The sequence below is a fragment of the Pleurodeles waltl genome, chromosome 1_2 (assembly GCF_031143425.1).
Source record: "Pleurodeles waltl isolate 20211129_DDA chromosome 1_2, aPleWal1.hap1.20221129, whole genome shotgun sequence".
NCBI classification, from domain to species: Eukaryota; Metazoa; Chordata; class Amphibia; order Caudata; family Salamandridae; genus Pleurodeles; species Pleurodeles waltl.
Genome location: NC_090437.1, coordinates 1,331,193,320 through 1,331,219,701, shown reverse-complemented (window position 1 = coordinate 1,331,219,701; position 26,382 = coordinate 1,331,193,320). Strand labels below are relative to the sequence as shown.

The following is a 26,382-nucleotide window of genomic DNA, read 5'->3' as shown; positions in this document are numbered from 1 at the left end:
TTTCTGAAGTCCTTTGGGTTGGTTTGGGTAGAACCAGAAACTTATCTCTTTTCTCCTGGTCGCCGGGGGACAATGTGGTACTTACCTTTGGGGTTTCCTAGTTCCTCCAGCTTCCCTCTACCGATTCCACTTCCTTGGGTGGGGACACGACCTTCGCATTCCACTTTCTTAGTATATGGTTTGGTCTCCCTCTAGGCCTTCAATATTGCCTATTGCTTGTCAATGTTTTCTATTGCTTTTTATGCCTATTCCTCATTGTTACTGTACATATATAGTGTGTTTACTTACCTCCTATTGGGGTTTTGCCTAGCTAGTGTTTTATTGATTGTGTTACTGTAATAAAGAGCCTTTATTTTTGTAACACTGAGGGGGTTATTCTAACTTTGGAGGAGGTGTTAATCCGTCCCAAAAGTGACGGAAAAGTGACGGATTTACCACCAGCCGTATTACGAGTCCATTATATCCTATGGAACTCGTAATACGGCTGGTGGTATATCCGTCACTTTACCGTCACTTTTGGGACGGATTAACACTCCTCCAAAGTTAGAATAACCCCCTGAGTGTTTTCTTTCATGTGTCTAAGTGACTACAGTGGTATTGCATGAGCTCTGCATGTCTTCTAGATAGGCCTTGGCTGCTCATCCACAGCTACCCCTAGAGAGCCTGGCTTCTAGACTCTGGCCACACTACACTAATAGGGGATACCTGGACGTGGTATAAGGTGATAATATCATAGGTACTCACCACAGACCAGGCCAGCTTCCTACATATATGCACTGGTAGCATAAAAGTTGAATGTCACATGTGCGCTGCATGGTTCATTTACGTTACCCGCTTGAGTAACTTTAAAAACATGCCTTCAGGAATTCACTGCAGCCCGAACGTTTACAGGTAAAGATTTAGCAGCCCTATGTCAAGGGAACTGTTTTTGACATCCTTAAAACCTACTCTTGATATTAGCTAACTCATTCATAGGAAGTGCCTTGGAATTTGCAGGGTGTGGGTGTATATTGTACATATGTGATACATGCCTATAATTTGAATTCTTATTTCGTTACAGTGGCAGGGCACAAAAGCTCTTCTCACTGTGTGTGCTAAAGTAGCCCTTTCTATAGTAAAAGTCTACGTCTGAATAGAAGGTATCCTTTCCACAAGCCACCTTAGGAGATATCCACAGACTCCATCTGAGCAACCTTAGAATATTTAGCAAAAGTCTAATTTAGTGGTAAGCATAGATGTTTGCTAAATGAGAGGCAAAGATTAATTTATTAAGACTTGTTCTGTCTGCCTGAGGCCTGAAGGTAAATAATTAAGGGCCAGATGTAGGAAACTCCCAAATTGCGACTTGCAATTTGCTAGTCCCTGCGACTCGCAAATTGCAAGTCGCAATTTGGGATGCAGAAAGGTGTCTCAGACACCTTCTGCGAGTCGCTATGACCCTATAGTGACTCAGGACACTCACGGGGATGGAGGCCTGCTGGGAACAGCAGACCTCCATGTCCGTGACTGCTTTTAAATAAAGCAGTTTTTTTTTTCAAAGTGCAACCCGTTTTCCTTAAAGGAAAACGAGCTGCACTTTGAAAAATAAACCGAAGCCTTTTGTTTCGGTATTTTTCAGGGCAGGTAGTGGTCCATTGGACCACTGCCTGCTCTGAAAAATTATTTTTGGGTCCAGTCACAAAGGGGAAGGGGTCCCATAGGGACCCCTTCCCGTTTGCGAGTGGGTTACCATCCACTTCAAGTGGATGGTAACTGTGAGTCCATTTGCGACCGCGCACTGCGACTCGCAAATAGGAAGGGAACACCCCTTCCTATTTGCGACTCGGAAATGCATTTTGCGAGTCGGTTCAGACTCGCAAAATGCATTCCTACATAGCAAACACGCATTTGCGACTCGCAAACGGCGATTTTCGCCGTTTGCGACTCGCAAAGTGTTTGCTACATCTGGCCCTTAGTTCTGGTCAGACTCACTGTCCTACAATGACAGGAATTAGCTCTTTGATGAAGTGTGACATACCTTTCTTTTTGAGTAAACAATAGCCTTGGAGGCATATGTATCAATATATCTCACATCTCAGAAAGTCACCTTGCTGTGCTGTGTCACAGGGAAAGGGCAAGAATGTGCCATACTTAACACTATACGGTGCATACATATAATTTCCCAGTATTGGCACACAACGTACTGCCTAGCGCCATGCAGGCATCCTTGCACCATGGTAAAAGGGTGCCTGCATTCTAAGCAGAATTGTTTTTGTGTAGGAAGGGGCACTTTCCTGCACAAAAATGATCCCCTGAGGCATCTTCCCTTTTCTGCATGTGCTGCAGCTCACATAGAAAGAGGAAGCAGTGAGGAGAAATAAACATATTTCTTCTTGGTATGCCTCACCCGGGGAAGTGTAGTTTTTTTTAATGTATAACCAGGTCTACCACTAATGGTAAATCTGGAAATGCACCAGAATCCCTGGGCAGATGCATGGGAACACCCACGCAACACCCAGGGAATGCCTTCCCAGTTCAGAGTGACGCAATGCAGTGATTTGTGCTGCGGCGAGTTACTCTAGATTTATCAAGCCAGGCAAGGTCATGCGAGGTGGCCATGCCTGGCTTGATAAATCTGATTTAGGAGTTGCATCTCTCTTGCACCACATTGCATGGTGGAGGAGAGACTCAACTCCTTTGATAAATATGGTCCTTGGCCTGCTAACAAGAAGTTAAGAAGAAGGGGACTTATCACAAGTGATTGACTTCCACTTACCTCTGAATGTTGGGGAAGGGTATTGACAGAAATACAGACGGCATGACACAGACCGAGCTCCAACTGGACATTTGCCACATTGAGAGTAACCAGAGCACTAGTGCATAGAAGTTTTTTGATAGTGGTTTGGTGTCATCCAACCTGCATGTGCTAACAGCAAAGTGACAGATGCCTGGGAACAAACAAGGAATATTTAAAAGTTCTCTCATCGGAATATATTAGTCTCCGGATGGTGATTCTCAGTTCCACACATTAACCTGAGGTCCTACCATTTTACAACCTTCCAATACAATGTTGCTGGGATTGTTCACCATAAAACAACAAGAAGCATTCAAAAGTAGGCTGGCTTGAGCATGCACATGTTCCATGGATTGTATCAGAAGTTTTCAGTCTCGGCTAATCACCACAATAAGGCAAACGTCTCACTGCCAGCACTCCAACCAAACCTGGACTTGGAGGGTAAGGGACAACACCAACAAGGAGAGAACATAAGTTTGCTGTCTGCTTGGTTCAGGACTTGGACCTTAGACCCTGCTACCCCTCTGAGCTTTTGAAGAGTTTCTTAGGAGGTTAGGCAAGAAGAGCTCTTGTAGACCTAAGTAAAAGAAAGGCAGAGAAATGCCACATTGGAAGAAGAATCAACAAAGTATGTGGGACTGAGACCTGTGCATGAAGCCCAACTAGATAGAGAGGTTCAGCTGCTTCCCATTTAGCACTGTGGCCTGAGACCTAGGTAGCTGCTTGGGAGCTTAGAAATTTCAAGGAGGACAACTTTCAGCAACCTGGAAGGTTTGGAGGAACTTGAATGCATGAGACTAAAGGGTAACTGTCCACGTACTACCCTCGCAACCTCTGTAGCTGCTCTTTGTTCCTTGTGCAAGAGTGTCCTCCAGTGCCACTTTTTTATGCACATACACTAAAAGTGTCTTTCACACCCCCATTGTTCCTTTAGGCATTTTTTTATATTTTTTTCAAAATGTTACATATCTTTACCCCTTAATTTCTGTTTTTGTTTGTCTTGTTTTGAGTATTAAAGTGTTGTTTTTTTGCCTAACTTGGCTGGGGACTTTATTGTTTTGTTTCTTGACTATAATATTGTTTTGGATTCAACATAAATACATAACACTAATTTCCCTGGTGCAAAGCCTGCTGCTTTGTGCCATTTTAACCAGGGTATCCACTAGTGCTCTAATTAAACTGTGGTTTCCTAATTTTGTGTGAGTGTATTGCTTGCTGTTTCCTCAGATAACAATCTTGAAACACCTAAAATGTCCATGTGTTCCTAATGTATGTGTCTTGTACATGTGTTACATTCAAGGGTGTATCCAGAGTGTGTGCTGTAAGTATGAATACCTTTCAAGTCTGCATCATACATGAAGAGGACCCTATATGGTATATATGTCTGACTTTCTTGCAGATAACAGTGATTGCTGAGTCGTTGTTAGAGATGTAAACATCTGTGGAAGCTGTGTTATAAATAAATACACGTTCAACAAAATTAGGGTGGTCATTCTGACCTCGGCGGTAAAAGGCGCCTACCACCGGTCAGAAATCCTCCATAATCCCGCCGCGGTCGCGGAAACCCGCCACGGTCATTCTGACCCGCAGCAGCCAAACCTCCGAAAATCCGACAGCCACAACAGACCGCCAGACCAGCGGTCGGCGGAAAAGTGGAGGTGACAAAACCTCCACCATCACGCCAACAGAAATACGCCCATGCCATTACGACCCACGAATCCACGCGGCGGTCTTTCAAACGCGGTTTTCCATTGGCGGGACACACCGCCGCGGTCAGAATACACACAAACGAACAAAACTCAGCCACATTGGCCGAATTGAATTCCACACACCTGATACACATACACACACCACTCCCACACACACAATACAATATAAAACACACACCCACATCACCCACAAACCCCTACGACCAAAAATTCAGAAAGAAGGCCAGAGCGAGACACCACCATCCACAAACTAGCAGCCACAGCCACTCAACACCATCACCCACACAATATCCACACACAAAACAACACACACCACCACACTCAACACACTTAACTACACATACTCCACCCCACACATCATACACACCACCCCATGGCACCCCAAAGACACCCCCGCTTCTCAGACGAAGAACTCAGGGTCATGGTGGAGGAAATCGTTCGGGTAGAGCCCCAGCTGTTCGGCACACAGATCCAATACACCAGCATTGCCCGGAGGACGGAGCTATGGCAGAGGATTGTCGACAGGGTCAACGCTGTGGGACAGCACCCCAGAAATCGGGAAGACATCAGGAAGCGATGGAACGACCTACGGGGGAAGGTGCGTTCCATGGTATCCAGGCACAACATCGCCGTGCAGAAGACTGGCGGAGGACCCCCACCTCAACCCCCACAATTTACAACATGGGAGGAGGAAGTCTTGAACATCCTGCATCCTGACGGCCTCGCAGGAGTCGGCGGAGGAATGGATACTGGTAAGTTGAAGCTTCACTACTGCTTCCCCCCCACCTGCATGCCAAATCATACCCCAACCCTCACCCCCATCCTCGAACCCCACCCTCACCCCCACCCCCATCCTCACCCCCACCCTCACCCCACCACCATCCTCACCCCCACCACCATCCTCACCCCCACCCCCAGCACACCTATTCCCTGCCAATGTCTCACCATCACAACCCACACATCCCAAAACCTAGGCCTGCATGCGTCCACTAAGCATGGACACCCATCACCAAAGCATGCCCAATGCATATACACATCCCCCCCACAAGCCACCCTCACCAAAGCCCCCACACACGAATGCCAGCACTTGGGGACACGGGAACCCACAGATACACCCATATGCCACACATTGAAACTATAACCATACCTCTATACCCCTGCAGGACCCGACCGTCAACACACCGCCGCGGAGGGCCCAGAATTCTCCACACCCCCCACCCAAGAGGCCGTCAGCGATGACAGCAGCTCTGTCGACCTGGACACCGATGACCAGCCCGGACCATCGGGGACCTCTGGACAGTCGGTTCCCCTCACACAGGCACAGGCCACTACAGACCCAAACCCCTCTGGGAACACCAGCACAGCTCCCACCCAGCGGGCCCATGCCTCTGTCTCCAGGGCGCGTCAATCTGCGGTGTGTCTACCACTACAGGGCACCCAGGATAACCCACCACCCCAACAACAACAGGGACCTGGGGGCAGTGGTAGTGGGCACACCGGCCAGGGGGCAGAGGCCCAGGGAAACAGGGCAACTCGGAGGGCAGCTGTGCGACAGGGGGGGGACGGGCCCAGGGAACCCACTCTCCACGAGGCCCTCACCACCATCATGGGAGCATACAACCGCTCCCAGGAGACGATGGCGACGGTACTGGCCCGGTTCCAGGAGATCCAGGTACTGCAGGAGGAACACTATCGGGGGTACAGGGAGGACATCAGAGCCCTCACCTCCACCCTGGTTACCATGGCTGCTGCAGGACCTCATCAACACCAGGACGGACACTCAACAACAACAAAGGGCCCCTGCCACTAGCCTGGACCAAGAACAGCCAACCACCTCCGCCGGCGCTAGTGGACAGGAGGCCCCCGCACAACAGCAGCCCACCAGACCCCCATCTCCTGCAGGAGAAGAACCACCCCGCAAGAGGGCCCTGAGATCTCGCAAGAAGACAGAGTAGGATGTCAAGACCCCCGCCAGCAAAGGATACCACCTGATGTCATCCCACTGTCCCACATTGTCACCCTGTCCATCCTTGAACTGCCCATGCTCCATCTCTCCACAGGCCTCTGGACAATGCACCTGTGTGACTGTTACTCTGGACTCTGCCATGGACATTCCTTCACCATAGCCCCCACCCACTTGAAACCACCCATCCCATTTTGAGCACTGAAATAAACACCTATTTTGCACAAAACTATCTGGAGTCTGGCTGTGATTTCAAAATATTGTAATTGACATGACAGTGCAAATATGTCCTTGTACATAGTGAAGTCAACAAACAGCTGCCACAAAGCTGTAGTCCATGGGGAAACGAAGCACAGGACTCGTAGTGGGGACCCCAGATCTGAAATAGGGAGGGAAAAGCCACAACTCAGTCATCATACACTGGGGCAAATAGACAGGCAGCAGAGATGCAGGAGAGTAGTTCAGATTTACTAAATTATCTTTGAATTGTTACCTGTGTCCTATTGGAAGTACTGTTCAATGATTCTGTCCCTGTTGTCTGTTTCAGCCCCGTCGTCTTCCTCCTCGTCACTCTCCACAGGTTCCACCGCTGCCACAACACCACCGTCTCGACCATCCTCCTGCAGGAAAGGCACCTGGCGGCGCAAAGCCAGGTTGTGAAGCATGCAGCAGGCCACGATGATGTGACACACCTTCTTAGGTGAGTACATTAGGGATCCACCTGTCATATGCAGGCACCTAAACCTGGCCTTTAGGAGGCCAAAGGTGCGTTCGATCACCCTCCTAGTACGCCCATGGGCCTCATTGTACCGTTCCTCTGCCCTGGTCCGGGGATTCCTTACTGGGGTCAGTAGCCACGACAGGTTGGGGTACCCAGAGTCCCCCAATAGCCATAGACGGTGTCTCTCTAGCTGTTCCATCACGTAAGGGATGCTGCTATTCCTCAGGATGTAGGCGTCATGCACTGACCCTGGGAATTTGGCATTTACATGCGAGATGTACTGGTCAGCCAAACACACCACCTGGATGTTCATGGAATGGTAACTTTTTCTGTTCCTGTACACCTGCTCCCTGTCTCTTGGGGGAACCAAAGCCACATGGGTCCCATCAATGGCACCAATGACGTTGGGAATATGTCCAAGGGCGTAGAAATCACCCTTCACTGTAGCCAATTCGCCCACCTCAGGGAAAATGATGTAGCTCCTCACGTATTTCATCAGGGCAGACAAAACTCTGGATAACATCTTCGAAAACATGGGCTGAGACATCCCAGATGCAATTCCCACTGTTGTCTGAAATGAGCCACTTGTCAAGAAATGGAGTACTGACAGGACCTGCACCAGAGGGGGAATCCCTGTGGGTTGGCGGATGGGGGACATCAGGTCGGGCTCCAGCTGGGCACACAGTTCATGTATAGTGGCACGGTCAAGACGGTAGGTCAGGATAATGTGGCGTTCTTCCATTGTCGACAGGTCCACCAGCGGTCGGTACACGGGAGGATTCATCCGTCTCCTCGCCAAACCCAGCGGACGGTGCCTAGGAAGGACAACATGGAGCACACAGTCAAGCAACCCACAGGTACGTACTCACAGCTAGCACAGTAAACGATTCTCTATGCAGTGAATGGCGTGTCTGAGTGGCTATGCAAGGCCTAGGCCTGTGTGACGCAGTTGAAATTGAGCCATGTGGACCCTCGAAATGGCGGCTGCCTGACCTGTGAAGTGTGACAATGGGATGTGAGGTCAATGCGCTGGCGTGGCACACCGCGGCGGTCAGCGGTCGAAGACCGCGGCGCGAAGCCGCATTGGTTAACATTGAAGCCTATGGGTTTCAGGAGCCAATGGCGAAGGGCGCCGGCGGCGGCGGTACGCACCGCCGCGGTACGCACCGCCGCGGACGTGACCGCCATTTTCTATCTACTTATCCACTTGCGACTTGAACTTTCACAGGAGAGGACCTATACTGCAAGTGTTGCTGTGACCTCGGTCTGGAAGGGACAATGGCTGCTGCGACTGGGGAAAGGGCCACTGCCTTCACTGGAGAGGAGTTGGAGAAACTTGTGGATGGGGTCCTCCCCCAGTATGCGCTACTCTACGGTCCTCCAGACCAACAAGTGAGTTTAATTCAATATGGATTTGGGGCCACTGGCTGGCTTGGGGGCCTGGCGGGGATGGGGGGGCATGTTGGGGCTGGCGGGGGGCCTGGCGGGGATGGGGGGCATGTTGGGCCTGGCGGGGGGCATGGCGGGGGGGCCTGGCGGGGATGGGGGGGCATGTTGGGGCTGGCGGGGGGCATGGCGGGGGGCCTGGCGGGGATGGGGGGGCATGTTGGGGCTGGCGGGGGGCCTGGCGGGGATGGGGGGCATGTTGGGCCTGGTGGGGGGCATGGCGGGGGGCCTGGCGGGGATGGGGGGCATGTTGGGCCTGGCGGGGGCATGGCGGGGGGCCTGGCGGGGATGGGGGGCATGTTGGGGCTGGCGGGGGCATGGCGGGGGGCCTGGCGGGGATGGGGGGGCATGTTGGGGCTGGCGGGGGGCCTGGCGGGGATGGGGGGCATGTTGGGCCTGGTGGGGGGCATGGCGGGGGGCCTGGCGGGGATGGGGGGCATGTTGGGCCTGGCGAGGGGCATGGCGGGGGGCCTGGCGGGGATGGGGGGCATGTTGGGGCTGGCGGGGGGCATGGCGGGGGGCCTGGCGGGGATGGGGGGGCATGTTGGGGCTGGCGGGGGGCCTGGCGGGGATGGGGGGCATGTTGGGCCTGGTGGGGGGCATGGCGGGGGGCCTGGCGGGGATGGGGGGCATGTTGGGCCTGGCGGGGGGCATGGCGGGGGGCCTGGCGGGGATGGGGGGCATGTTGGGGCTGGCGGGGGGCATGGCGGGGGGCCTGGCGGGGATGGGGGGCGTTGGGCCACTGGCAACGAAAATGCAGACAAACTTGAACGTGGTATTTCTCCCTCCCTGTACGTGTCACATAGGTCCACGCCCATGAGAAGATCGGGATTTGGCGTGCCATCGCCAAGGAAGTCCGGACCCTGGGGGTCCACCATCGACGGGGCACCCACTGCCGCAAGAGGTGGGAGGACATCCGCCGCGGGACCAAGAAGACCGCCGAGTCTCTGCTTGGGATGGCCTCCCAACGTAGGCGGGGTGCCTGCCGTCAACTGACCCCCCTGATGTTCCGGATCCTGGCGGTGGCCTACCCTGATTTGGATGGGCGCGTGAGGGCAGCACAGCAGACACAAGGGGGTGAGTACAAGCATTATCTACTCTGTTGTCGCGCAGTGGAGGTGTCTGGGTGGGGGAGGAGGGCTGTGGGTCCCCCTAGGCCAGGGCGATATCTGTAGGCTGGGCACCCCCGTAAGCCCCTGTGTCCCCAGCCACCACCCTCAGTAGTGTGTCAGTACAGCCATCCCTGGGCCGTGTCATCCATGGGTGCAGTTGTCAACTCTAGGCGTGTAGGGCATGTTCCACGGAATGCGTAGCGGACCCCAAGTGCGCAACTTAGTGCAGGGGGCATCTGTGTCTGTCATGTCCGCTAACTGTACCGGAGATCCATGTACTCAATATCCCTTTATTTCTCTCTCCCCCCCCTTTTTGTTTGTCTTTCTGTGCTTGTGTGCATCAGCATCATCAGGCGGAGGAGAAGTGGCATCGGGGCAGGAGGGAGCTGCATCTCACATGGCCCAGGAGGGCCATGCCACAGAGTCTGACTGGACCAGTGAGACGGAGGGCGAGGGGAGCTCCACAACGGGGACGACTGGACCCTGCAGCGACACGGACACGTCCTCGGAAGGGAGCTCCCTTGCGGGAGTGGCACCATCCGTGCCCCCCGCCATTACAGGTACAGCCGCCACCCAGCGCACCATCTCCGCCCTCCCAGCAGCCCCTCAGCGTTCGCCCCGTGCCCGCTCTGCCAGGAAGCCGGGCATCTCCTTCGCCCCAGGCACCTCAGGCCCTGCCCCTGTTACCCCCGCTGCCCTCAGTGAGGAGGTCATTGACCTCCTCCGAACGCTCATTGTTGGGCAGACTACCCTTTTGAATGCCATCCAGGGGGTGGAGAGGGAGGTTCATCGCAGCAATGCGTACCTGGAGGGCATTCATTCGGGTCAGGCTGCCCATCAGCGATCGTTCCAGGCTCTGGCCTCAGCACTGACGGCAGCCATTGTCCCTGTCTCCTGCCTCCCTCTACTAACTCCCTCCTCCCAGTCTCCTGTTCCTCTGCCTGTCCCACCCACACCATCAGACCAGCCTGCACACACCTCAACACCCAAGAGAAGCTCATCCAAACATAAGCACCACAGATCACGCAGACATTCACACACGCAACATTCCGATGCAGACATGCCAACAGTCACTACCACCTCTGTGACCCCCACCTCCTCGTCTCCCTCCTCCCTCCCTGTGACGTCTACACTCACACCTCCATTCACCTCACCATCAGCCAGTGTTTCCATCACCAGCACACCCTCCAGTCCAGTCCGCACACGTGCAGTCACCACCCCCACTGCCATTTACACGTCCCCTGTGTCCTCTCCCACTGTGTATGTCACCCCCTCTTCCACACCACACAAACGCAGCCACCCACCCACCCAACAGCCATCCACCTCACGACAGCCTATCCCTCCTGCACCTGCACCCAAAGACAGCAAACGTGACTCACCTACAACCACATCCTCTCCCTCCACTCCCATTCCCACTGTACCTACCACTCTCCATTGTCCCAAGAAACTCTTCCTCGCCACTGCTAGCTTCTTTCCTGACCCTGAGCCCCCCCCTCCTTCTCGTCGGGGTAAGAAGAGCACCTCAGCCACCACCAGCCCTGCAGCCCCCTTGACAAGGGTGCAGGGGTATTGGAGCCCACCAGCCCGCATGTCTGGATCTTCGCCCAGCAGCAAGGGGACAGCCAGCCCACCCCCTGGGAAGAGGAGCAGAAGGCGGAAGGGGCGCCGCAGGAGCCCGCCTTCTACATCCCCCCCGGACACCACCCAGACACAGTCACCAGCCACAGCTCCAAAGGGAGGAAAGGGCCACAGACTCCCGACTAAGGAGGGCAAGGGCAGCAAGTCGGAGAGGTCAGGCTGCAGGCCTGCTGCCCAGGAGGAGCCCACCACCCCCATAGCCGCTGGCCAGGGAGGACCCAGCCCAGCTGGCCAGGGAGGACCCAGCCCAGCTGGCCAGGAGGGCCCCACCACCCACAGCCCAGGTGGGCATTGAAGGAGCACCATCCCCGCTGCCCAGGAGGGCACCACCAGGCAATGAGCAGTTGGCCATAGACCGGCCGCCGTCTCAAGCACCGCTGAACTGGGCCCCGCCGTCTCAAGAACCGCTGAACTGGGCCCCGCCGTCTCCAGCACCGCTCCGCTGGGGACCGCCGTCTCAAGCACCGCTGAACTGGGCCCCGCCGTCTCAAGAACTGCTGAACTGGGCCCGCCGTCTCAAGAACCGCTGAACTGGGCCCCGCCGTCTCAAGCACCGCTGAACTGGGCCCCGCCGTCTCAAGCACCGCTGAACTGGGCCCCGCCGTCTCAAGAACCGCTGAACTGGGCCCGCCGTCTCAAGAACCGCTGAACTGGGCCCCGCCGTCTCAAGAACCGCTGAACTGGGCCCCGCCGTCTCAAGCACCGCTGAACTGGGCCCCGCCGTCTCAAGAACCGCTGAACTGGGCCCCGCCGTCTCAAGAACCGCTGAACTGGGCCCCGCCGTCTCAAGAACCGCTGAACTGGGCCCGCCGTCTCAAGAACCGCTGAACTGGGCCCCGCCGTCTCAAGAACCGCTGAACTGGGCCCCGCCGTCTCAAGAACCGCTGAACTGGGCCCGCCGTCTCAAGAACCGCTGAACTGGGCCCCGCCGTCTCAAGCACCGCTGAACTGGGCCCCGCCGTCTCAAGCACCGCTGAACTGGGCCCCGCCGTCTCAAGCACCGCTGAACTGGGCCCGCCGTCTCAAGAACCGCTGAACTGGGCCCGCCGTCTCAAGCACCGCTGAACTGGGCCCCGCCGTCTCAAGAACCGCTGAACTGGGCCCGCCGTCTCAAGAACCGCTGAACTGGGCCCCGCCGTCTCAAGAACCGCTGAACTGGGCCCGCCGTCTCAAGAACCGCTGAACTGGGCCCCGCCGTCTCAAGCACCGCTGAACTGGGCCCCGCCGTCTCAAGAACCGCTGAACTGGGCCCGCCGTCTCAAGAACCGCTGAACTGGGCCCCGCCGTCTCAAGCACCGCTGAACTGGGCCCCGCCGTCTCAAGAACCGCTGAACTGGGCCCGCCGTCTCAAGAACCGCTGAACTGGGCCCCGCCGTCTCAAGAACCGCTGAACTGGGCCCGCCGTCTCAAGAACCGCTGAACTGGGCCCCGCCGTCTCAAGCACCGCTGAACTGGGCCCCGGCGTCTCAAGCACCGCTGAACTGGGCCCCGCCGTCTCAAGAACCGCTGAACTGGGCCCCGCCGTCTCAAGAACCGCTGAACTGGGCCCCGCCGTCTCAAGAACCGCTGAACTGGGCCCGCCGTCTCAAGAACCGCTGAACTGGGCCCCGCCGTCTCAAGAACCGCTGAACTGGGCCCCGCCGTCTCAAGAACCGCTGAACTGGGCCCGCCATCTCAAGAACCGCTGAACTGGGCCCCGCCGTCTCAAGCACCGCTGAACTGGGCCCCACCGTCTCAAGCACCGCTGAACTGGGCCCGCCGTCTAAAGAACCGCTGAACTGGGCCCCGCCGTCTCAAGCACCGCTGAACTGGGCCCCGCCGTCTCAAGCACCGCTCCGCTGGGGACCGCCGTCTCAAGAACCGCTGAACTGGGCCCTTCAAGGCAAGACCCGCTGAACTGGGCCCTTCAAGGCAAGAAGCGCTGAACTGGGCCCTTCAAGGCAAGAACCGCTGGCCCTTTGGCAGACGTGGCAGAGCAGGATCTGTCTCGGGCAGGGCTGCAGGATGTCCTCTGGCCAACATGCCTCCTCCAGTGGCAGTGGAGTCTGTTATGGACTGTTTGGACTGTGGCTTTGCTCTCCCCAGGATGGCCCAGTGGGCAGGCCACCCACTGTATGGACTGTATGGACTGTGGCTTTGCACTCCCCAGGATGGTCCAGTGGGCAGGCCACCCACTGTATGGACTGTATGGACTGTGGCTTTGCTCTCCCCAGGATGGCCCAGTGGGCAGGCCACCCACTGTATGGACTGTATGGACTGTGGCTTTGCTCTCCCCAGGATGGCCCAGTGGGCAGGCCACCCACTGTATGGACTGTGGATTTGCTCTCCCCAGGATGGCCCAGTGGGCAGGCCACCCACTGTATGGACTGTATGGACTGTGGCTTTGCACTCCCCAGGATGGCCCAGTGGGCAGGCCACCCACTGTATGGACTGTATGGACTGTGGCTTTGCTCTCCCCAGGTTGGCCCAGTGGGCAGGCCACCCACTGTATGGACTGTATGGACTGTGGCTTTGCTCTCCCCAGGATGGGCCAGTGGTCATGGAGTCCCCTCGTGGATCTGGCGTTGTGTACTCAAGTGGCTGAGGTGCCCCCCCTTCCCTTCCCCCTGAGGTGCCTGTCCTATTTTCTTTCTGATGCCCCTGCAGTGTTCTCTCCGTGGAGTTCTTGTCGTGGGACTGGGCCTTGCCCCTTTGCACAGGACCCCTGTGGTCCACGGACAGTGGTTGGACTACATTTAGTAGCTGTATATATTTTGTACATAGTTTATTTATTTATTGGGATTACTGGTGTCCATATTTCAATATATCTGCCCGTTTATGATCTCTTCTTTTGGTCTTTGCATTATTTCGGAGGGGGGGGGTTGTGGGTTGTGACAGTGATCTGTGGGAATGCATTGATGTGTGTGTTGTAGTGGGTGTGGGTGGGTGGGTGTGTGCCGGTACTCTTTTCCCTCCCCTGTGTCGTAGGTGCAGTACTCACCGATGTCTTCCGCGCCGCCGGGCGTGCTCCTGGTACAGGAGCAGGTATAGGAGTGCGGGGATGACCTGCAACTCGGGTTCCATACTGCCGGAATCTCGCGTGGAGTGCGTAGAGGTGAGCGTTTTCCCGTTCGTAGTCTGTTTCCGCCGTGTTTTTATCGGCGGTGCTCCCGCCCCGGAAAAGGTGGCGGATTGGTGGGTCGTGATAGGGTGGGCGGTACATTGTCTGCCGCCTGGCTGTTGGCGGGGACCGCCGCGCTGTTTGTTTGTTCCGCCGTGGCGGGCGGAGTGTTAATGCGGCGGGCTGTGTTGGCGGTTCCCGCCAGGGTCAGAATTGCATATTTTGGACCGCCGGCCTGTTGGCGGCTTGGCCGCCGCATTATCACCGACCGCCAGGGTCAGAATGAGGGCCTAGGTGTCTATTGACCTTGTGTTGCAAATGCGATTGTACCAGGAGCATTTCTTGCTGATGCAGTTGTCTCTTGAGCCAGTCTGTCGGGCAGTGATGTCTCTTGAGACTGTAACACGTGTATTTGCCTATTGTGTCTGTGTTGCAGTTATCCCTGTTGCAAGTATGGATGTCTGTTTAACTTGTGTTAAAGACACAGATGTGTTATAAATACAGATGTCTATCGCACCTGTGTGAGAGATACTTGAGCTGTCTATCGATGCCTGTTGAGTGTCTGTGACAGAAGCTTCACCTAGTACAGATATCTGGTGAACCTGTGTCAGAGATGATTGAGCTGTTCATGGAAGCATGTTGAGTATCCCTGCAGATGCTTGAACTAGTACAGATACCTGTTGAGCCTGTGTGAGAGATGCTTGAGCTAATCGTGGATGAATGTTGAGTGTCTGTGACAGATGCTTGAGTTAGTCCAGATATCTCTTGAGTCTGTGAGAAATGCTTGAGCTGTACATGGATATCTGTTGAGTCTCTTTGACAGATGATTGAGCTGTTCATGGATGTTGTTGATTCTCTGTGACATATGCTGCAGCTATGTCGGATATCTGTTGAGTCTGTGTGAGAGGCACTTGAGCTCTCTATGGATGGCTGTTGAGTCTCTGTGACAGATTCTACAGATATCTCTTTAGTCTGTGTAACAAATTCTTGCGATGTTTATGGATGTGTGTTGAGTCTCTTTGGCAGATGATTGAACTGTTCATGGAGGTTGTTGAGTCTCTATGACAGATGCTTGAGGTAGTACAGATATCTCTTGAGTCTGTTTGAGAGGCGCGTGAGCTCTCTATGGATGTCTGTTGAGTCTCTATGACAGATGCTACAGATATCTCTTGAGTCTGAGTAACGGATACTTGCGATGTTTATGGATGTCTGTTGAGTCTGTGCTGCAGACACAGATCTTTTACAAACACGGACGTCCGCCAAGTCTGTGTGGCAGGTGCTTGAGCTGTGTTTGGATGTCTGCTGAGTCAGTGTTGCAGACACTGGTTTGTTACAAATACAGATATACGCTAAGCCTGTGTAATAGATTTGTGAGCCATCTATGGATGTCTGTTGAGTCTGTGTTCGAATCCCAAAGATTTGCTGAGCTTGTGTGACAAATGCTTGAGCTGTTTATGGATATCTGTTGAGTCTGGGTTGCAGCTATCCCTGTTGCAAGCATGGTTGTCTGTAGAGCCTGTGTTACTGACACAGATGTGTTACAAACACAGATGTCTGCTGAGTCTGTGTGACAGATGGTTGAGCTATCTATGGATGTCTGCCGAGTCTGTGTGACAGATGTTTGAGCTATCTATGGATGTCTGCTGAGTTTGTGTGACAGATGTTTGAGCTATCTATGGATGTCTTCTGAGTCTGTGTGACAGATGGTTGAGCTATCTATGGATGTCTGCGGAGTCTGTGTGACAGATGTTTGAGCTGTCTATGGATGTCTTCTGTGTGACAGATGTTTGAACTGTCTATGGATTTCTCGAGTCTGTAACAGATGTTTGCACTGTCTATGGGGGTCTCTTGACTCTATATGACAGATGATTGAGCTGTCTATGGGTGTCTCTTGGCTCTGTGTGACAAATGATTGAGGAATCTATTGATGTCTCTTGAGTCTGTATGACAGGCACAGATGTGTTATAAACAGAGATGTCTGTTAAGTGTCTGACAGATGCTTGAGCTGTCTATGGATGTCTCTTAGGTCTGTGTGACAGACACTTCAACTGTCTATTGATGTCTGCTGCGTTTCAAACGTTTGAGCTACCTATGGATGTCTCTAGATTCTGTTTGGCAGACATGGATGTGTAATAAATAAAGATGTATGTTGCGTGTGTGACGGGTTGTTTTAGCTCTCTATAATGTCTGCTGAGTCTGTTTAATAGGTTTTTGAGCCATCAATGAACGTCCGTTGAGTGTGTGTTGCAGACTCAGAAATATTACAAACACAGAGATATGCTGAGCTTGTGTGACAAATGCTTGAGCTGTTAATGGATGTCTGTTGAGTCTGATTTGCAGATATCCCTGTTGCAAGCAAGGATTTCTGTTGAGTCTTTGTTGCTGACACAGATGTGTTACAAACACAGATGTCTGCTGAACCTATGTGAGAGATGCTTGAACTGTTCACAGATGTCTATTGAGTGTGTTAGAGACACAGATGTCTGTTGTATGTGTGTTACAGATGTGGAAGTTGGTACTTTTTTGTGACATGACATAGAGCCGTGCTGGCTCTGTGTTGCAGATATCCCTCTTGCAAGTATGGATGTCTGCTGAACGTGTATTGCAGACACAGATGTATTACAAACACGATGGCTGTTGAATGTGTGGCAGATATGTGAGCTATCTATGGATGTCTCTTGAGTCTGTGTGACAGTCACAGATGTGTTCTGAAAAGAGATATCCATTGGGTGTCTGACAGGTGTTTGAGCTGTCTACTGATGGTTATTGGGTCTGTGCGACAGATGCTTGAGCTGTCTGTGAATGTCTGCTCAATCTGTGTGACAGATGATTGAGCTGTTTATGGATGTCTCTTGACTGTATAACAGGTGGTTGAGCTGTCTATTGATGTTTTATGAGTTTATGTGACAGTCACAGATGTGTTATAAATAGAGATGTCCGTTGAGTGTCTGACAGATGTTTGAGCTCTCTCTGGATGTCTCTAGTGTCTGGGTGATGGATGCTTGAGCTGTCAAGTAATGTCTGCTGAGTCTGTGTAAAAGATGTTTGAGCTGTCTACGGATGTCTCTTGTGTCTGTTTGACAGATGCTTGAGCTATATATGGATGCCTGATGGGTTTGTGTGACAGACACAGCTGTGTTATAAAAAGAAATGTTTTTTGAGTGTGTGACAGATGTTTGAACTGCCTATGCATGCCCCCTGAGCCTGTGTGACAGATGGTCAAGCTTTCTATTGATGTCTGCTGAGTCTGTGTGATGGATGCCTGACTGGTCTATGGATGTCTTGTGACGTGTCATAGATGATTGAGCTATCTATTGACGTTTCTTGAGTCTACGTGACAGACAAATGTGTTGTAAATAGACATGTCTTTTAAGTGTCTGACAGGTGCTTAAACTCTTTATGGATGTCTCTTGGGTCTGTGTGACAGATCATTGAGCTGTCTATTGGTGTCTGCTGAGTCCATGTAACCGACGATTGAGCTGTCTATTGATGTCCCTTCAGTCTGAATGACAAATGTTTTACATCTCTATGGATGTCTCTTGAGTCTTTGTGACAGGTGCTTGAGCTCCTCTCTATGGACGTTTCTTGGGTCTGTGTGACAGATACTTGACCTTGCTATGGATGTCTCTTGAGTCTGTGTGACAGATACTTGACATCGCTATGGATGTCTCTTGAGTCTGTGTGACAGATGCTTGTCCTCTCTATTGATGTCTCTTGGGTCTGTATGACAGATGCTTCAGGTGTCTATGGATGGCTGATGCGTGTGAGACAGCTATGGATATGTTACAAATTGAGATGTCTGTTGAGTAACTGACAGATTCTTGAACTCTCTGTGGCTGTCTGCTGACTGACAGATGTTTGGCCTCTCTAAGGATGTATGTAAGTGTGTGACAGATGCTTGAGCTGTGTATGGATGTCGATTGACTCTGTGACAGATGATTGAGCTGTCTATGTATGTCTCATGAGTCTGTGTGGCAGATGCTTGAGCTGTCTGTGGATGTCTGGTGATTGTCTGACAGGTGCTTGGATGTCTGGGGGTGTCTCTTGAGTCTGTGTGACAGATGCCTGAGCTCTCTATGGATGTCTGCTGAGTGTCTGACCGATGCCAGATTTCTCTATGGATGTCTCGTGAGTCTGTGTGACAGATGCTTAAACTGCCTGTGGATGTCTCTTGGCTCTGTGTGACAGATGCTGCACACGCCAAGGATCGAGCGGGCCATGCTCCAGTGACCCGGTACTGACCGAAACCCCCCACCCCGCCGTGTGTTGTTCCTGGACACCACTCGAGCATGGAGGAGGAGGGAGCGCGGTGCCTGCCTCCAGGCAGAGGCGGGGTGCAGGGGCTGGCTCCTGGCTCAGGCAGCCGGCCCCTCGCAGCCAATGGGCCGCCAGGCTGTGTGTTGGGGGGCTGGGTGCCTGGCGGGGTGGATGGGTGGGAGGCAGTGACGTCACGCCGGGATGCTGCTGCGGCTCCTGTATCCCAGGATGCGGAAGCCCAAGTGAGCCAGAGCTGCGGCCGGCTGAGGGGCAGGATGTGGGGCCCGGGGCAGCGGGGGTGCGCACAGCGCCTAGGGCGGCTGCTGCTGCTGCTGGGAGGCCTCTGCATGGCGGGTGAGTGACCGACGGGGGCCGGGGAGTGTGGGGGAGGAGGGCGCTCTTGTGTCCAGGAGACTAGGGGTGGGGATGTGGGGCTGGGGTGGGGATTTGGGCTGAGGTGGGAGACCGCTTGGTAGTGAGAGCGCTGTCCGTGGTCCTGAGGAGAGCTCTGTCCGTGCTGCTGAGGAGAGCTCTGTCCCTGGTGCTGAAAAGAGCTGTATCCCTGGTGCTGAGGAGAGCTCTGTCCGTGCTGCTGAGGAGAGCTCTGTCCCTGGTGCTGAACAGAGCTGTATCCCTGGTGCTGAGGAGAGCTCTGTTAGTGCTGCTGAGGAGAGCTCTGTCCGTGCTGCTGAGGAGAGCTATATCCCTGGTGCTGAAGAGAGCGCTGTATGTGGTGCTGGGGAGGGCTCTGTCCGTGGTGCTGAGGAGAGCGCTGTCTCTGGTGCTGAACAGAGCTCTGTCCATGGTACCCCTGCCCATGCCAGTGAATGTAGCGCTGTACATGGTAGTGAAGGGAGCGTTGTCAGAGGTGCTAGAAATAGCTCTGCCCCTGGTGTGGAGGAGAGCTCTGTCCCTGGTGCTGTGGAAAGTGCTGTCCGTTGTGCTGAACAGAGCTTTATCCGTGGTGCTGAGGAGAGCTCTGTCCGAGGTGCTGAAGCCAGTGCTGCCTCTGGTGCAGGGCAGCGCTCTGTCCATGGTGCTGAGGAGAGCGCTGTCTCTGGTGCTGAACAGAGCTCTGTCCATGATACCCCTGTCCATGCCAGTGAATGAAGCTCTGTCCCTGGTGCTGAACAGAGCGCTGTCCGTGGTGCTGAACAAAGCTATATCCGTGGTGCTGAGGAGAGCTCTGTCCGTGCTGCTGAAGTCAGTGCTGTCCCTGGCGCTGTGGAGAATGCTGTCTTTGGTGCTGAACAGAGCTCTGTCCATGGTGCTGAGGAGAGCTCTGTCCATGGTGCTGAGGAGAGCTCTGTCCGTGGTGCCGGAGAGAGCTCTGCCCGTGGTGTTGAGGAGAGCGTTGTCTCTGGTGCTCAACAGAGCTCTGTCCATGGTACCCCTGCCCATGCCAGTGAATGTAGCGCTGTACATGGTAGTGAAGGGAGCGTTGTCAGAGGTGCTAGAAAGAGCTCTGTCCATGGTGTTGAGGAGAGCGCTGTCCGTGGTGCTGGAGCCAGTGCTGCCCCTGGTGTGGAGGAGAGCTCTGTCCCTGGTGCTGTGGAAAGTGCTGTCCGTGGTGCTGAACAGAGCTATATCCGTGGTGCTGAGGAGAGCTCTGTCCGTGCTGCTGAAGTCAGTGCTGTCCCTGGCGCTGTGGAGAATGCTGTCTTTGGTGCTGAACAGAGCTCTGTCCATGGTGCTGAGGATAGCTCTGTCCATGGTGCTGAGGAGAGCTCTGTCCGTGGTGCCGGAGAGAGCTCTGCCCGTGGTGTTGAGGAGAGCGTTGTCTCTGGTGCTGAACAGAGCTCTGTCCATGATACCCCTGTCCATGCCAGTGAATGAAGCTCTGTACCTGGTGCTGAACAGAGCTATATCCGTGGTGCTGATGAGAGCTCTGTCCGTGCTGCTGAGTAGAGCTCTGTCCGTGCTGCTGAAGTCAGTGCCGTCTTTGGTGCTGAGGAGAGCTCTGTCCGTGCTGCTGAGTAGAGCTCTGTCCGTGCTGCTGAAGTCAGTGCCGTCTTTGGTGCTGAACAGAGCTCTGTCCATGGTGCTGAGGAGAGCTCTGTCCGTGGTGCTAGGAAATGCGCTGTCCCTGGTGCCGGAGAGAGCTCTGCCCGTGGTGTTGAGGAGAGCGTTGTCTCTGGTGCTGAACAGAGCTCGGTCCATGATACCCCTGCCCATGCCAGTGAATGAAGCTCTGTACCTGGTGCTGAACAGAGCGCTGTCCGTGGTGCTGAACAAAGCTATATCCGTGGTGCTGATGAGAGCTCTGTCCGTGCTGCTGAGTAGAGCTCTGTCCGTGCTGCTGAAGTCAGTGCCGTCTTTGGTGCTGAGGAGAGCTCTGTCCGTGGTGCTAGGAAATGCGCTGTCCCTGGTGCCGGAGAGAGCTCTGCCCCTGGTGTTGAGGAGAGCGTTGTCTCTGGTGCTGAACAGAGCTCGGTCCATGATACCCCTGTCCATGCCAGTGAATGAAGCTCTGTACCTGGAGCTAGGGAGTGCGCTGTCCGTGGTGCTGAGGAGAGCGCTGTCCGTGGTGTAGAGGAGAGCGTTGTCTCTGTTGCTGGACAGAGCTCTGACCACGGCACCCCTGCCCATGCCAGTGAATATAGCGCTGTACATGGTAGTGAGGGAGCGTTGTCAGTAGTGCTGGACAGAGCGCTGTCCGTGGTGGTCCCGCTTGTGCCTTGTCCAGGGTTTTACCTGAAGCGTTGTCCATGTTGATGAAATAGAGCACTGCCCGTGCTGGTAATCAAAGCGCCGTCCATAGTAGTGAAGATACCTTTGTCTATGGTTGTGAACATAGCGCTGTCTATGGCACTAAACATAGCGCTGCTCAAGGTAGAGAACATAGCGCTATCTATGGCAGCGAAGATAGCGCTGTCCATGAGGGGGAACGTTGTTCTTAGGGATGAACAACCCGTTGTCCATGCAGTGAACAAAGCGCTGTCAGTGGTAGTAAAGCCGGCGCTGTCAGTGGTAGTGAACACACCGTTGACCATGTAGTGAACATACCATTGTCCATGTAGTGAACATAGCGCTCTCTATAGTAGTGAAGAGAGTGCTGTGAGGCACCTGCCCCATTCCCGGCTCGCAGCGGCACAGCCCGGCATGAGAGGGAGGCGAGTGTGCCCTTCCACCTTCAGCCACCGGCCCGAGGTGAAGGGCGCAGACCAACCTCCCACTACGGGGGATGGCGGGGGGTCGACAGTGATGTTGTGGTAGAAAGTCATTTAAATATCACTCGATGACAACCACCCGGGCGGCGCGGCCCAGAGAAGGACGGCTACCTCTAACTGTGATAAACAAAGAGCTGGGTTGAGGCGCTGTGCTCCGCAGACGCCATGTGTGCTATCAGACGCCCACTCCTTCCTTGTGTAGGGGGATCGCGAGGGTGGGGGGCAGCGAGCGCACAGGAACGTGGGTCACGCGACCAGAACATCCGCATATAGTGCACACGGCCAGAGCAGTAGGCTATAGTACAGATGGCAAGGGCACTAGGTTATAGTGCACACGACCAGTGCAATAGAATATAGCGCACACAGCCAGGACAATAGGATATAGTGCACACAACCGGGTCAGAGGGGTCTGGTGCACATGGCCAGGGCATAAGAATGCAGTGTGCTCTGACAGAGCATGTGATATCATCCTTATTGCCGTGGCATTTGGTTACAGTGCGCACAGGGATGGCAGTGAGGTATAGTGCACGCTGCCAAGGCATGGAATGCAGTGCACTGCGCCAGGGCATGCGCTGTACTGCACACTTCCAGGATATTAGCATGCGGTGCACCCTTCCACACCAATGGGATGCCGTGCACTCCCAGCAGATTAGCATGTTGTGTACCTCCCTCAAACACACAGGAACAAACCCTGTGCGCTGCTTTGAGGTACGACCATGCCCCAGAGCAGGGCAGGGATGCACAGTGTGCGCTGCTTTGAGGTACGACCATGCCCCAGAGCAGGGCAGGGATGCACAGTGTGCGTTGTTTTGAGGTACGGCCATGCCCCAGAGCAGGGCAGGGATGCACAGTGTGCGCTGCTTTGAGGTACGACCATGCCCCAGAGCAGGGCAGGGATGCACAGTGTGCGCTGCTTTGAGGTACGACCATGCCTCAGAGCAGGGCAGGGATGCACAGTGTGCGGTGTTTTGAGGTACGACCATGCCCCAGAGCAGGGCAGGGATGCACAGTGTGCGTTGTTTTAAGGTACCACCATGCCCCAGAGCAGGGCAGGGATGCACAGTGTGCGCTGCTTTGAGGTACCACCATGCCCCAGAGCAGGGCAGGGATGCACAGTGTGCGTTGTTTTGTAATGAGCCCCTACCATAGGACACAGCAGTGTTGAATAATGAGCTCTCTTTTGTAGCGAGCACCTATCCTAGGGCAGTGATGACATGTGTATTGTTTTGTAGTAAGACTCTACCCTAGGGCAGAGCAGTCATGAAGAATGTGTATTATTTTGTAGTAAGACTCTACCCCAGGACAGGACAGTGCTGAATAATGTGCATTTTTGCAGTAAGACTCTACCCTAGGGCAGGCATTGATGAATAATGTGTATTGTTTTGTAGTCAGACTCTATCCTAGGACAGGGCAGTGATGGATAATCTGCACTGTTTTGTAGTAAGGCTCTACCCTTGGGCAGGGCAGTGATGAATAATGAGCATTGTTTTGTAGTAAGACTCTGCCCTATGACAGGGCAGTAGTGAATAATGTGCTTTGTTTTGTAGTAAGACTCTACCCTAGGGCAGGACAGTGATGAATTAAATGCTTTGTTTTGTAGTGAGACTCTACCTTGTGGCAGGACAGTGATGAATTAAATGATTTGTTTTGTAGGAAGACTCTACCCTAGGACAGGCAGTGAGTAATGATGTGTATTGTTTTGCAGTAACACTCTCCCCTAGGACAGCTCAGTGATGAATAATCTATATTATTTTCTAGTAGACTCTACCCGAGGACAGGGCAGTGATAGATAATGTGTATTGTTTTGTAGTAAGACTCTATCCCAGGACAGGGCAGTGATGGATAATCTGCACTGTTTTGTAGTGAGACTCTACCTTGGGGCAGGACAGTGATGAATAATGTGCATTGTTTTGTAGTAAGACTCTACCCTATGACAGGGCAGTAGTGAATAATGTATATTGTTTTGTAGTAAGACTCTACCCTAGGGCAGGGCAGTGATGAATAATATGCTTTGTTTTGTAGTAAGACTCTACCCTATGACAGGGCAGTAGTGCATAATGTATATTGTTTTGTAGTGAGACTCTACCTTAGGGCAGGACAGTGATTAATAATGTGCTTTGTTTTGTAGGAAGACTCTACACTAGGACAGGCAGTGATTAATAATGTGTATTGTTTTACAGTAACACTCTCCCCTAGGACAGCTCAGTGATGAATAATCTATATTATTTTCTAGTAGACTCTACCCTAGGACAGGGCAGTGATGGATAATCTGCATTGTTTTGTAGTAAGACTCTACCCTATGACAGGGCAGTAGTGAATAATGTATATTGTTTTGTAGTAAGACTCTACCCTAGGGCAGGACAGTGATGAATAATGTGCTTTGTTTTGTAGGAAGACTCTACCCTAGGACAGGGCAGTAGTGAATAATGTATATTGTTTTGTAGTAAGACTCTGCCTTAGGGCAGGACAGTGATGAATAATGTGCATTGTTTTCTAGTGAGACTCTACCCTAGAGAAGGACAGTGATGCATAATTTGCATTGTTTTGTAGTAAGACTCTACCCTAGGGAACGTCAGTGATGAATAATGTGCTTTGTTTTGTAGTGGGACTCTACCCTAGAGAAGGACAGTGATGCATAATTTGCATTGTTTTGTAGTGAGACTCTACCCTAGGACAGCTCAGTGATGAATAATCTATATTGTTTTCTAGTAAGACTCTACCCTAGGACAGGGCAGTGATGGATAATCTGCACTGTTTTGTAGTAAGATTCTACCATATGACAGGGCAGTAGTGAATAATGTATATTGTTTTGTAGTAAGACTCTACCCTAAGGCAGGCAGTGATGAATAATGTGCATTGTTTTGTAGTGGGATTCTACCCTATGACAGGGCCGTAATGAATAATGTATATTGTTTTGTAGTAAGACTCTACCCTAAGGCAGGCAGTGATGAATAATGTGCATTGTTTTGTAGTGGGATTCTACCCTAGGACAGGGCAGTAGTGAATAATGTATATTGTTTTGTAGTAAGACTCTACCCTAGGGAAGGACAGTGATGAATAATGTGCATTGTTTTGTAGTGGGACTCTACCCTAGGACAGGGCAGTGATGGATAATCTGCATTGTTTTGTAGTAAGATTCTACCATATGACAGGGCAGTAGTGAATAATGTATATTGTTTTGTAGTAAGACTCTACCCTAAGGCAGACAGTGATGAATAATGTGCATTGTTTTGTAGTGGGATTCTACCCTATGACAGGGCCGTAATGAATAATGTATATTATTTTGTAGTAAGACTCTACCCTAAGGCAGGCAGTGATGAATAATGTGCATTGTTTTGTAGTGGGATTCTACCCTAGGACAGGGCAGTAGTGAATAATGTATATTGTTTTGTAGTAAGACTCTACCCTAGGGAAGGACAGTGATGAATAATGTGCATTGTTTTGTAGTGGGACTCTACCCTAGGACAGGGCAGTGATGGATAATCTGCATTGTTTTGTAGTAAGATTCTACCATATGACAGGGCAGTAGTGAATAATGTATATTGTTTTGTAGTAAGACTCTACCCTAAGGCAGACAGTGATGAATAATGTGCATTGTTTTGTAGTGGGATTCTACCCTATGACAGGGCCGTAATGAATAATGTATATTATTTTGTAGTAAGACTCTACCCTAAGGCAGGCAGTGATGAATAATGTGCATTGTTTTGTAGTGGGATTCTACCCTAGGACAGGGCAGTAGTGAATAATGTATATTGTTTTGTAGTAAGACTCTACCCTAGGGAAGGACAGTGATGAATAATGTGCATTGTTTTGTAGTGAGACTCTAACCTAGGGCAGGGCAGTGATGAATAATATGCATTGTTTTGTCCTGAGACTCTACCCTAGGAAGGGGTAGTTATGAATATCATGCATTGTTTTGTAGCATGACTCTACCCTAGGACAGGCAGTGATTAATAATGTGTATTGTTTTGTAGAAAGACTCTACCATAGGGCAGGGCAGTGATGAATAATGTGCTTTGTTTTGTAGTGAGACTCTACCCTAGGGCAGTCATGAATAATGGGCATGGTTTTGTAGTAAGACTCTACCCTAGGACAGGGCAGTGATGAATAATCTATATTGTTTTCTAGTAAGACTCTATCCTAGGACAGGGCAGTAGTGAAAAATGTATATTTTTTTGTAGTAAGACTCTACCCTAGGACAGGGCAGTGATGAATAATGTGCATTGTTTTGTAGTCACACTCTGCCATAGGGCAGGACAGTGATTAATAATGTGCTTTGTTTTGTAGTAAGACTCTACCCTAGGACAGGTCAGTGATGAATAATGTGCTTTGTTTTGTAGTGGGACTCTACCCTAGAGAAGGACAGTGATGCATAATTTGCATTGTTTTGTAGTGAGACTCTACCCTAGGACAGCTCAGTGATGAATAATCTATATTGTTTTCTTGTAAGACTCTACCCTAGGACAGGGCAGTGATGGATAATCTGCACTGTT

General features: G+C 52.5%; 1 protein-coding gene across 1 annotated transcript in view; it reads left to right on the top strand.

Moving 5' to 3' along the window:
- Nucleotides 1–18,923: 18,923 nt before the first annotated feature.
- Nucleotides 18,924–26,382, top strand: part of TMEM8B (transmembrane protein 8B) — a 433,569-nt gene continuing 426,110 nt past the window's right edge. Inside the window, exon 1 of the mRNA XM_069205659.1 lies at nucleotides 18,924–19,073. Coding sequence (XP_069061760.1) covers nucleotides 18,995–19,073 — 79 coding nt within the window. The 5' untranslated portion in view covers nucleotides 18,924–18,994. The remainder of the gene's footprint in view (nucleotides 19,074–26,382) is intronic.